The sequence below is a fragment of the Microcebus murinus genome, chromosome 2 (assembly GCF_040939455.1).
Source record: "Microcebus murinus isolate Inina chromosome 2, M.murinus_Inina_mat1.0, whole genome shotgun sequence".
Lineage (NCBI taxonomy): Eukaryota > Metazoa > Chordata > Mammalia > Primates > Cheirogaleidae > Microcebus > Microcebus murinus.
This window is the reverse complement of record NC_134105.1, coordinates 52,457,642-52,471,239: the sequence shown is the minus strand read 5'-3', so window position 1 is coordinate 52,471,239 and position 13,598 is coordinate 52,457,642. Positions and strand designations below refer to the sequence as shown.

The window sequence follows — 13,598 nt, the reverse complement described above, 5'->3', positions numbered from 1 at the left end:
CTTATCTATCCATTGGTTCATCGCATCCCGATCTAAGCTCACTGGGGCCAGTATCTAGCCTGTAGCACAGGCCTGGCACCACCATGTTTGACAGATGAAGCTCAGGGAGGTACACTTGCCCAGTGTGGTCAACAGAACCCATATTTAAACCCTAGTCAGTCTGACTCAAAACACCTTTGCTCTTCACCACCATGGTAAGTTTTTGTTTCTCCTAGTCCATCCATAATAGACTTGATGGTACCAAGCTCATCACCCCTATATGTTTGTCAAATGCCATTCTTCATTCAAGGTTCACACACCGGGGATTTAAAGCTTAAGCATGAGCTAGCTGGTGGCTGGTCAGCTCTGAGAAGGCAAAGCAGCCATGCCTTTCCAGCTGTGCCGATGGTGCCCTCCTGTGGCAACAGCTGCTCTTGGGGGCTAAATGATGGAAAGCAGTTTTCTTTGCTAAGAAGAAGGGAAGAGCATTATTTACTGAGGGCTGGCTATGTGCTTTCACTGGCCTGTGCCTAAAACATGCCTTTGAGTATTTGGTCCTTCCAGTACTTACTGATGCACAAATGTTTAGGCTAAGGGATTTGTCTAGCTTCACTCAGATAAGAAATTTAAATCTGGACTTTGATTCCCAAAAAAACCCCTTTTCTTTCTGAAGAATACATTCCATATAATGTCCCTGTGTTAAGAGGGTTTTGTCAAGAGTGCCTTCTTGTGTCTAATTATTCTTAAGATAATTTTTTTTTCTCAATATTTTTGAGGACAGTGTCTACAAATGACAGAATCATGAAAGTATAACTGAGTTATAGGTCAGAATGTATGGGGGAAGAATTTCATTCCATCTGGGAATTGTAGTAAAGGTTTCCTTGGAAAAATGGTATTTGAGCTAATTCTTGAAGGACAACTAGGATTTGACTAAGAAGATATTGGAGGCAACATCCAGCCTTCCAGGACATTGGTCCTCCTTGCCTGGAATGCATCCACCCTTGATACCCTTATATTAATAGTACATGCCCTCATCTCACCAGCCCACCTGAAATGGCACCCTGCCCTCACCACACCTTGTTCCCCTCCCTCCCACGCTTTATCTCCATAGCACTTGTATCTGCCAATCAAATTTAAGCTTTATGAGGTTTTGGTCTGTTTCTTTCACTATAGTATCCCCCACAGCTAGAACAGTGCTTGTTATGTTGTAGGAACACAATACATGTTTGCTGCATGAATAAAAGTAGAAAAAGACTAGCCAGTTAATAGCTACATTTTTTGAGCATAGCAAGGCAGAAACATGGCCTCATTTGCATTTTAGAAAGATCACACCAGTTGCAGTGTTTGCAATGTATACTGTAGGCCAGAGGTTGGCAAATCCAGATTTCTCACAGGGGCCAGGCAGATAGCGTATGAATCCAAATAAAAGGAGTCAATAAATGGTGAGTGGTGGGGCTTGGGGTATATATCTGCTCAAAGGCATTGAAATAAAACAAAAAATCTGCCAGCCAGATTTGGCCCACTGGCTACCCATGTAAATAAGTTGAGAACTACCACAGATCAGATCTGCACTGCAGCAGGCTCACTGGGAATGCTGTGGATTACTGTCAGGAAAGGATCATGGAAGGGCAGGATGGAGGTAAGTGCATCAGATAGAGAAGGCTCTTATATAAGTGAGAAATGATGAAGTCCGAAAGTGTAGTTGTGAAAGCACAGAAAAGAAAAAAGATGTGATTTTTTTAATTTTTATATTCAAAAGGATTTGAACTACTGTAGAATTAACTGGTGATAAAGAGGTGTGTTTCTATTTTTTTTTAAGTGAAGCTGTGGTGAATTGTTTTTGCTTAAATCTAATGTCTTCTGGAGACCATTTGAACTTCAGGAACATTTTTAAGATTTAACTTATGTTTCCAATTGGGACCAACTGCCAAGCAAGCAGTAGCAAAAATTTGAAGGCTACTACAACTTTGCAATTCTGAAATTCACAGGGCTCTGAAAACAAAAGTTTTTCTTAAGTCTGTTGCCAAACTTATTAATAATTTGGCTTCAAAATCCAACCTGAAATTTATGTGAATATATTTTATTGTGGACATAAGTATTTTTAGCCCATAGGTTTCCAAAAAGGTAGTATTTGACATGTAGCAGAGGAACAGAGTGCCTATCACCATAAAAATATATTTATTTGGCCTTTATTACATGCTAGGTAGACATTTTTCTTAGCACCTTACACTTTGACACATTTTAATCCTCTAAGTCTAAACCAGGGGTCCTCAAACTTTTTAAACAGGGGGCCAGTTCACTGTCCCTCAGACTATTGGACATAGTTTTAAAAAAAACTATGAACAAATTCCTATGCACACTGCACATATCTTATTTTGCAGTAAAAAAACAAATGGGCAAAAACACCCGCATGTGGCCCGCGAGCCGTAGTTTGAGGATTTCTGGTCTAAACAATCCTTTAAAGTGAATCCTATTATTACCCTTATTTTAGAGGTAAGGAAACAAGCATGGGAAGGTTCCATTGTTGGACAGTAGTAATTTTGAGAAACTCGTTGCTTATACGAATATAAATTTGCCTTCTTGTAAAGCCTATCTTTTGCTCTGAGGTATGAAGCTGTCTAGAATAAGCAGTAGAGTATATTTGAGTGTGGAAGAAATGTCACATTCTTATTCTTTTAAATCAAATTGGATCTGAGTCCCCATCTTGCCACCTACCAAGAAATTCATTCCCAGTTCTTCTCTAAGGTTACGCAAAATCTATGGGAATTGCCTGGTACCTGGAAAATACAAAAGGAACCATCTTTGTTTTCAGTCTATCCTGGTTACTGCTGAACTCCTGAGTGACTAGGGTGTCTTTTGAAGGCAGGTGGCATCACAGATCCCAAACTTTGGCCCAGCAATAGTTTCTACTACTAGAAGTTACAGGGCCTGGGGTCCAGCCCATCTTGTACCCCACATAGCCATGCCTTTGATGTCTTGCTTGAGGGTGAGGCTCATATTACTGCTCTTCTCAGAACCTGCTGATATCTTTTTTTTTTTCCAGTTGAGAGTAATTTCCCTTGTCCAGAACTCAGAGCTGTGGGACAAATGCTAGGAGAATAGATTGTTTGCAAGTGGCATCTGTCATCTATCCTGCAACACACCTTCCCTGAACACCAAGACCTGACTTACAAAAAGTAGGTAAATAAAATTCAGATCATTGGAAAGAACATCTTATAACTCATCGGGGTGGCTCAGTTTCATAATTTATAAATTAGGGGAAATAATATTGTGAAGATTGGTTTGAATGTTTAGTTGTAGTGCTCATAACAGCAATTGTAGATGATATTTGCAGTAGACTTGTTTTACCTACCTAATGACCTTGTGATGAGCACATGTTCCTTTCAAGGTAATATGTTACAGCCAAATAAATCCAAAGGGAGCTGCCATCTTGTGCTGAAGACCTACCTGCCTAGCCACAATGACAGATTGGCTAAAAGGTAGCTGATAGTACCCCACTTCTCTTGCCATAGGGACTGTTTGGACAGGGATTGAGCCCAAGGCCCTAGCCATGAATATATGTAAAACTTTATTAAGTGCTCTGAAGGAAATGGACAAAGGGATATGACCTTGTCTAAGAAACTCAGTCTAAGGTTGTTGAACCTTGGACAAGTCATTTTCCATGTTGGGCCTTAGGTTTTCCCATCTGTAAGATGAGAGGACTACTGAATGAGCTGCTCCAGAAGGGCCAGCTCTGGGCTTTGGCAGGCTCCCGTCACCCAGTTGTTCATTTACAGGCTTCCCGTTGGCTCTGCAAAGGCCCAGAGTGCGCAAGGTTCTGTTGTCGCTGCTGTGCGTGTCAAAGCATACCTAATTTACTTATGTCTGGGCCAGTTAAATAGAAAGTAAAGGCAATTGGGACCAACTGCCAAGCGAGGACTAGCAAAAATTTGAAGGCTACTACAACTTTGCAATTCTGAAATTCACAGGGCTCTGAAAACAAGTTTTTCTTCAGTCTGTTGCCAAACTTAATTTGGCTTCAAAATCCGACCTGAAATTTATGTGAATATGTTTTATTGTGGACATAAGTGTTTTTAGCCCATAGGTTTCTGTCCTAGACCCTGCTGTGGATGCTTTTTGAAATACATTACCTCTGGCCACAGTGGTTTTGGATAAGGGATTGTAGACATGTACTATTACCTATCATGTCTTTACCTAGTGCTCTCTAGAGACAAAAGGTTTTCCTTTGTGTGATCTCAACAGTCCTGTGATACTGGCACAGTGGGTATCATCCTTATTTTACAGATGGGCAGTTAAGGGTTTTTTTTTGCTTATTACCACACGTTACACAAGAGTGGCCACATCAAGAGGAGACATCTTGCAATATGGCTGAATTTCAATGAGGGGGTTGGGAAAAGGCATGATATGAAAAGACTGTAAGGGTTTTTAAACAGGAAGATTCTGAATAAAGTATTTTAGTTACCCCTTGGTTGAAATGAAGATACAGTATGAAGGAGATAAGGAATGCAATGCCAGGCTTTGAGCTATTTGTTCTGAAACAGAGTACTTAGAAGCACTGATAAACATTAATGTGGCTCAACACATCAGATTAAGTCCTCTGCTCTTTCCCCATTAAGCCTACAAGATGTACCTTGTGAACACTAGCATGGATATAAAATGACACTGGTTCAGAAACACTTCCTTTGTATGTGTAGGTGAGTTGACTCTTCAACCAGAAAAATCTTTAAAAAGAAGGAAATAAAGGGCTGATACTGCTAGTATTCAAGCCACAAAAATGGACTCGACTCCAACTCTGGAACCCAGAGGGTGATTCAGCTAGCAATGTAGTCGTTGACACCCATATTATTAAGTGTTCTTCTCTTCCCAGTAAATATTAAAAAATAAACGGTATTTCTTAGGGTAACCATACATTTATTTCATGTTGGTTAATTTCTAACAAATATTAAATTTGAGAAAAATCTTATTTTGCTAGAATTGTGGCAGAGACAGGTAAACTGATTTCCCTGAGATTGTGCCCTACTCTTGCTTCCCTTTTGCTGTGTGCTCAGCATATACTTCTACCCTAACACTTAACCTGCTGCCTTCTTGAAGAGAGCCTGACACATTTCTGAAGCCATGAGCCAAACATAGTGTCTGGCACAAGTATAGGCCCAAATATTTGCTGGATAATAGGGTATATGGAAACATAATGAGAACTTGTTACCACTGACAATTAAATATGAAGAAACCTTCATCATCAATTTGGACAAAAGAGAATTAATTAGAATTTGGTTCCAGTTTACATGACAATTCTTCAACGTTCTTCACAGAATAAGGTATCTTTTAAAAGTGTGTTCAGGGCCGGGCGCGGTGGCTCACGCCTGTAATCCTAGCACTCTGGGAGGCCGAGGCGGGCGGATTGCTCAAGGTCAGGAGTTCAAAACCAGCCTGAGCAAGACCCCGTCTCTACCATAAAAATAGAAAGAAATTAATTGGCCAACTAATATATATAATATAAAAATCAGCCGGGCATGGTGGCTCGTGCCTGTAGTCCCAGCTACTCGGGAGGCTGAGGCAGGAGGATCGCTTGAGCCCAGGAGTTTGAGGTTGCTATGAGCTAGGCTGACGCCATGGCACTCACTCTAGCCTAGGCAAGAAAGCGAGACTCTGTCTCAAAAAATACAAAAAATAAAAGTGTGTTCAAAGTACTTCTTACTCAGAGCAAGCAAAAGGAAGGACCTTTTGTTTTTGTTCTGTCATGTAGGCTAGAGTGCAATGGCATCATCATAGCTCACTGCAACCTCAAACTCCTGGGCTCAAGTGATCCTCTCACTCAGCCTCCCAGAATGCTAGGATTGCAGGCCACATTTTATATCTGTTATACATCCTCAATAAGTCACAATAAAAAGACACAGATTAAAAAAAAAAACAAAAACAGAAAAGGAAAAACTCCATGTTCATACATCAAAGATAAGTATAATACCAAGGATACATAATGAGAGTTTATGGAACACTGGTACTAGAAGATACTCAAATACATGCTATCAGCCTTTGTGGATGATGTGGATGACCCTTTAAAATTCTGCAAATGAAGAACTTGACTATTAAAGAACAGAGTTGACTTTTATGGTAAAAAAATGTAAATAACCAACCAGTAGAGTTATGTGATATAAAAATAGAAGTCATTTTTAGACAAAGAATAAAAAGTTAAAATTTGGAAATTCCTGTTCTCCCCATGTTATATGGTTTTTCACACTGGCATTTTTCATGGATAAGGATCACAGTTGGGAAAACCTTAGTATCTCTGATTTGATATTCAGTAGTACTACAGAGCCAGTCACACACCCTTGGGTCATCGGCACACACCTATTTACTACCTGTGGAAATTTACCAACCATCAAAGTGCCCACTTCTAATTTTCCATTGATAGCAAAGCAAAATATTGTGACAAAACAAGTTTTATTTCACAAAATATTATGTGATATCAACTCCACTTCAAAAGGAACAAATTATTTTTAATTATATAGTCCAGAGGAAGAAAAACAGGGTGAATCAGGGACTAAAAGATCTCTTTGGGGAGGAAAAAAGACATCGCCCAAGATGAGGTAAAAGGGACCAGGGATCACTGAAAAACTACTCAGTGCAGTATGTCTAGAAGCAGAAGGAACATAGATTTGTATATATATATTTGCATTGTAAATAACGTGCATCATACCAACTTAATCTATAATTAAAATTTAGTGAATCTAACGAAAATATTCACACAGCATTATGTAGGCAAGTATGTTTAAAAAAATATTTTAATAAGCATATTCAGAATGGCAGACAAGGAATGGGGAAAGGGAATTATTTTACAGTGCAAAATTACTATGCATAAATTTAAAAACATCTAATTCATAATTTTAAATGCCTATTTAAATATTACTTCAAATACATTTTAAAGCTCAACAGATTTGTGTTGAACTGAGTTGCAGCTTTTGAACTATATTTGAAAACACATCATAAAACAGAATGCCATTCCAAATGAAAACGATAGTGCTTTGCTGGGGATGGGAATGAGATGGGGAGACTAAGTAACTTTTAACAAAGACTTCTTTTCCCAATGCAAATTGTCAAGAGTTGAAGAGTTCTGAAATGTACTAAAATCTTAAGCAAATTAAATTCATGATATACTAAAAATTTTTAAATAGTGCAATGACTTATCAAGTTATAGTGGCTGCATTATGAAGAACAAAGTACTATATGAAATAACCTGTATAAACACAAAACACAATTAAATATTTCTTTATGAAAAGCTGAGCATTGCATATTATAATAGTGGAATGTCTTTTATTAGGCATATTTTGAAAAGATAAGATTAAGAAAGCAAAATTTCCTACATGTATACATGTACTATGTTTGCAAACATGCCTGAGAGAATTTACTTAAAATGTTCCTGTTATAGTAGTTTTGCAAAAACTTCACAAACCTGCAAATGCATCTTTTTAAAAAGGTGAAAATGGTATCTCTAATATTGCAACAATTTAAAAAGTATAGCATCACTAATCTTTTAAAACATTTCCATAGACCGTCTTTGACAAAGAGCTAGGATACTTTGGATTCATTTAATAAAATCCGATTTAGAAAACGGACTGTGAACATCTGCTAAAACTGCTGCCATTCTGGATAAATTAATGTTTTAAGTAAAACAAAACAAAAAACAAAACAAAAAAACCTCACACTTCTCAACATTTCCACCCAAAACTTGATTTACTTGGATATATATGTAACAACCGTGAATGTATGTTATATGAAGTCAAGTGTTGTAAAGTGGCTTTTAACACTGTTTGGGAAAAAAATTGTTCACATTGGTGAAGGGAAGCAGTCTGAACATGTTAACAGTAATACTTCATGGGGATAAGGCCTAAACGATAATTTCTCAGTGCAAACCTCTACTCAATTGCATTAGACAGTTGAGCCATTAAAAACAAGACCACAGAAGATTTATTTTAAAAAGGCATTGGCTCTTGAACCGATGGCTGAAAATGAATTGGAAGAAGCATTTGGAGTAGGCCTGTGTGAGAAAAACAAGAATAGTTAATAATCTTTTATAAAAGTTTGGATATAGGTTGGTCTATCAGCTGTATAAAACTACATTTTTTAACAAGAATTTAGCACTAAAAATAAAATGGCACTCTTACAAGGCTATCCACATGAATAATCTATTTGTACTCACACAGAGCAATAGTTATTGTATATCTTTTAATTTTGGAAAAACCATCAAATCTGAAAAACTAGACTAGTAGCTGGAAAAGTTTGAAAAATGTTCAAACTTCATCACTTTCTCCTCATAAAATCATTATTGTCTGCCGTCAGTTACTCCTTGTGTGTGCCAATATCTAAGTGTCACTTGACCTTTTCTCCTCTGTTTAATGCAAAAATGGGAAATTTTATTATGCATATAAAAATAACTCAACAGGATTCTGGTCAGCATGATACATTTAAGCACTTAAGCTAACATTAAACTTTTGTCTTGCTTCAAAAATTTGAAAATTATAACAAATGCAAAACAAACTGCAATCGAAGCATCATGCTTAATTTCAGAATTCTCAAATTATTTGTCCTTAAGTAGAAATTTGAAAAAACAAATTTTCACAATCCTTTATGAATGATTTTACCACCTGGATAAGAAACATGACTTAGTTACTACACAAACACTTAAAAAATTCATTAGAAAAACCTTAGCAAAATAAAATGAAAGCTGACAGACTCAGAATATCAATTCCTCTCATAAAAGTTTACCAACTGTACAAGTTAAGAAAATTATACAAGCTTTTGTATTAAGAAAGGACAGCTCAGTCAAGACATATGTACTGTAAAAATCTTTCAAAGGCTACAAAGAATCTGGAAAAATACAGAATGTATTTCTTAAGCCCAGATAAGAATATGGAAAGACATCATTGATGTCAACAATTTTACATATACAAACCTGACTTGGTTTATTTTTAAACTTCTCTATATAAAAAAATCATGCTAGCATAACTTTCAGGATTCATAGGGTTTCCTTAATAATGATAATTTGTATGGAGAGAAAATGTCTGTTATAAAGACATTTCAAGAAACTCAGAAAAAAGTGGCGTTAAGGAGAAATTTGGAGTTGGTTTTTTCCATTCCTGCATCAAACTAAGCAAAAATTACCTTGTAGTGAAATTTTATGATTAATACATCAAATGAGAAGGTATAGATATATATCTAGTTCATTTAAACTTACTAATATTTTTTATGTCTTTAAAAGGTTCTTTGACAATTTAAAAATAAAATATCTGCAAAAGGCAGAATTAAGAAATCTTATTTCCTAAAGTTAGGACTCAATTCAATTTTCAAATTTTAACCAACTACACTTTAAGGAAATCAACTTTGTAAGGTAACCCATCAACCCTGAAAATTTTAGTCACACCAGAATTTACTTCAGAGAACGTAAAATTAAGATCTAAAATTTAGTCATCTGTGTTTTCAAGTTCTTCAAATTTTCCATGTGAGATTGCTTCTTGGAAAAATTCAGAAGAACCTGGACTTTCTTTTCCATTGCTGTTTACCCTTCGCCTTTTGGCAGGTCTCTCACTTTTTTCATCAAAATCATTTTCATTTCTTGCAGTCATATGGGCAGGTTTTGGGTCAGTTGTAAGGTTATCTGTTTCATAACCATTAGTATCCATATCTGCATGAAGTGGTTTCTTATTTCCACCTGTTGGTCCATTAACGTGTAACCCTTCAACTTTTACTTCTTCTTTGTTTAATATTTCACCTGGTCCATTAGATGACACCCCTAAGTTGGAAGAAATACAATTGAATATGAAAAAATTAAATTTGTAAATTGATTATAAAACAACTACTGAAAAGCAACTTTTCATCAAGGAAGCAAGGCATCAAATCTGTATATATGTATGGTCTGAATTCTTGCTCTATTAATTACTAGCCGTGTGACCTTAAGTAAGTTATTTATCCTTTCTGTATCTTAATTCATCACATATACAATCTAGATGATAAGATGTACCTCATGGGATTGTTATGAAGATAAGTTCATAAATGTAAAAGACTAAGAACAGAATTTGGCATATGTTAAAAGCATATTAGGTATTATGTGACAACAAATAAGGGTTAGAACCAAAAGCCTAAATGAGCTGAATTAACAAAGAGATATGCATAAATTATTCAGATTTAGCAAAAGGATTATAACTTTTAAAACTACATGAAAACAAAATCAATGTGCTTACAGGAGCTTGAGTTTTCTACTGCCATGTAAAAAGCAAGATGCTATGACTTTTTTATTCACTGCAAATCCATGAGAATTGTGCTTTAAAAGATCACACACTGTATTTACCTAAGAAGACTTAAATAATCTGCCATAATGTTAAAAATTAATGCTGTACTCTCTAAGCATATAAAGTGTTAAATGTAAACACAAATTCCTTCATAATCAGTGAGAAAAATAAAAGCATAATTATTCTAACGAAAGAAAATAAGAAGGTCATATTAGAGTTGATTGCAAAATGGAATACAAATTTTAGTGACAGGAAGTAAAATATAGGATGTACCATTGGAGATAATTAAAACTTAATTGCCTGAAAAATATTCAGCATAAAGGATGAGTCTCAAATATTACATTTTGGTCAAAGAAAATACTCATTTTTCTCCAACTCAAAAATGCACTAAAATCACAAATGCACATGGGGATTATGCATCATATGAAAGAACAATTCTGTAATGGCAACAAAGCTAGATGAGCCTGTGACAGCTCAAAAATAAGTACAAGATTTTAAAGCACTAATTAAAGCCCCTTATTTAAAAATGCCAAACAGATTGGTAGGTTCCTTTCTTTCTTTGAAAAAGCTGGGAATCTTGACTGTACATACCTAATGTGAATGGCTTCTGAGCTACTGAATAACTGGTAAGTAACTTATGAACACTCTCCCAGCCTAACAGCATATTCTCATCAAATAGTTAAAAAGAAAAAAAAGGGGGGGGATTATTTATTTGGTGTTAAAATGTTAATAACAAACAAGAAAAGTAGAAATAGTATAAACTGTCTCCCTCCCTGTGCTTCTACCCTTAGTCCCAAGGTCAGAGTCTCAGTATCATCTTCTACTTCAGGACGGATGTGGCTGACATTAGACATCATGTCAATGAACCTTCCTGGACCAGGACATGGTTGCTGGGCCCTACGTTTTGTTTGTTTGGCTTGTTCTTAGAGAAGTAGTGAGGGAATAGAGAAGGATCATGAAATGAACTAAGTATGTACACTAACAGCAGTGCCACTGTGAGACCAAAGGTCAGAATGAGATACCATTTCTCTTCTAGCTTTTGTCAGGGAGACGATAGTTCTCCACTGGTCCTCTCCCTAATCTCTAATTCACCAGTTTCCTCCAAAAGAGCAGCTGGGGTGGGCGTGAAAGCTTATCACTGTCTGCATGGCAACACTCTTACTTACGAAGACGATTTTAATCAAAGTAGAAATCAAAGTAATTCTCTGACTAGCTCTTACTAACCAGCACGGTAATCTCTGGTCCACTTTATATTTTAAACAGGAGCATTATCTGAGAACCTCAAACACATCAGTGTTTTAAGCCTTTTGCTTCTCTTTTTCACAGGGATAAAAACAAATAATTCTGTAGAATATTAAGGTATAAGCTGATACCTGCTTTATCTTTTCTCATTCTTCAAGGCTATTATGTTATCAAAGAACTTAAATATTCCAAACAGTGCCTTTGTTACCTACTTCTTTTCACTTACATACTTAAAGCACTTTCCTGATAAAGTGTTACAAATTCTCAAGGTATTTCACAAATATCTGTCTTTCTGAAATGGCTAGTGTTCGTCTAAGAGTTAACAGGAACACTTATATTCAGGCATCATCCCAACTGGACAGGGAGATGCTATGGAAAAAGAGCAAATTTCTGAGAAGAAATAGTCACTGCTGATAGAATGTTTCAGTAAAATTACTTTTTAGTGATGTAAATGGGAATTCTTTCCAAGTAGTTTGTATTCTGTATTAGTATATATATGTATATTGATGTTATGTATATTTCATCTGTTATTTACAATTTTTACTTTTTTTTTCCCCATAAGATTCTCATGTCTAGTACAATTTTTGCTTTCTGCTTTGGAAGTTTAACAGAAATTCAAACTGAATTTCCCAAGGTGCTGAAAGAAAAGTGCCCCTCATTATTAAGAAACAGAAATGTTTCTTTGGTTGCTTACCATTTTGATTACTATTGCTTACGGTGCCGTCTTCTTTCTCAGACTGGCTGTTACTACTGTTTGAGGCAGTTGGGGGAGGGGATGGGGCTCGACTAGAAGCAGCGCTTTCACTTTCATCTAGAAGACGATCCATGTAATCCCTGAAATTTAATAAAACAACAATTATTTTGCTAGAAATGATAAAGCAAGAAATGACCATTAGTTGAGGTTAAATTTAGATGGCTTTTTAACAAATATATCCTAATATTCACTTACATTCATTCCTGGGCCTCATCTATCACACCAGGATCAGAACATTTAAATGAAAAGCTCCTTCTGGTTACATATTTGTAGGAAAAATGCATGATGACTTTAAAGTAACACATTTTAGAGACCTACAGGAAGTTTTAAAACTTTAAAAACTGTAGGCAAGTGCTCAGAGTGGCCAACTCAAACTGGAGGATCTCTAAGTGAAGAGATGGGTGACATTATCAGGAGTACAAAAGAATTTCTGGACACAGATTGGATTTGAAAGCTCCTAAATGCAATACCTGAAAGATAAACTGGAGCCTAATAAAAAGAACTGATCACCTCTCCAAACCTTTGTGGATACCTTCTGTATTACATGTCTTCCATATCTGAGCTATACTAATTCCTGGGCTTATCTGCTGGCTTTATCCTGTTTACCTCATATTAGAGGTAAGCTCATATCATTCCTGAACTGGGTTCAGCGTTAGAAGATAGGGGCTAGAGATTTGTCTCTTGGAGGTTGTCTTTGCCTATAAAATACAGATAAATCATACCTGTTTTATCTATTACATATGGTTGCTGTATCTGTACATAAAAATGTTTTATAAAGAACTAGGCTACTAGAATAAAGGGAAGCAAACTATGTGCTGTGGGCTGGCTACCTGTTTTCATAAAGTTTTATTAGAACCAGCCACATGCATTCATTTACACAGTTATCTATGATGACTTTTGTGCAATAACTGCAGAACTAAGTAGTTGTGACAGAGGTTTGTTTGTGTGTGTGTGTGTGAGAGAGAGAGAGAGAGAGAGAGAGAGATCTTAAGGTCTGCAGAGCCTAATATATTTACTTTCTACCTCTTTACACAAAAAGTTTGCTGAGACCTGCACTACAATGTAATTCCCCAAGGGCAGGGATTTTAGTCTGTTTTGTTTACCCCTGCATAACTGGGACCTAAGCTGTGCATGGCACAGAGAGAAGCTCAATAAAAATTTCATTTCATTATTTATCTTAAAATTCCTTTAGAAGATAAGTATAATGGAAATATTAAGACAAATCTTTTAGAATTTTATGAGCAGAAAGTAAGAAAGAAAACAGTGGATGCTCTTAGGAATTTTTTGAAGTCTGTGTTAACAGTTTATAAAATACTATTAATTGTAGTTATTCTCAAACTATA

At 36.1% G+C, this 13,598-nt stretch overlaps 2 protein-coding genes across 11 annotated transcripts in view; one reads left to right on the top strand and one right to left on the bottom strand.

The window, feature by feature from the left end:
* SLC35D1 (solute carrier family 35 member D1) overlaps positions 1-13,224 on the top strand; it is a 57,968-nt gene extending 44,744 nt beyond the window's left edge. Inside the window, exon 13 of the mRNA XM_012767228.3 lies at positions 3,023-13,224. The gene's annotated coding sequence lies outside the window, so the exon portion shown is untranslated. The remainder of the gene's footprint in view (positions 1-3,022) is intronic.
* MIER1 (MIER1 transcriptional regulator) overlaps positions 7,919-13,598 on the bottom strand; it is a 60,678-nt gene continuing 54,998 nt past the window's right edge. For 9 of the 10 annotated variants that reach the window (XM_012767200.2, XM_075999185.1, XM_075999208.1 and 6 more), the window contains 2 exons: positions 12,196-12,335; positions 7,919-9,763 (listed from right to left, as the gene is read on the bottom strand). In XM_012767200.2, the coding sequence (XP_012622654.1) occupies positions 9,435-9,763; positions 12,196-12,335 (469 nt within the window). In that variant the 3' untranslated portion in view covers positions 7,919-9,434. Of the gene's footprint in view, positions 9,764-12,195; positions 12,336-13,598 lie in introns of those variants that run through there. The other variant, XM_075999204.1, reaches the window with a different exon arrangement.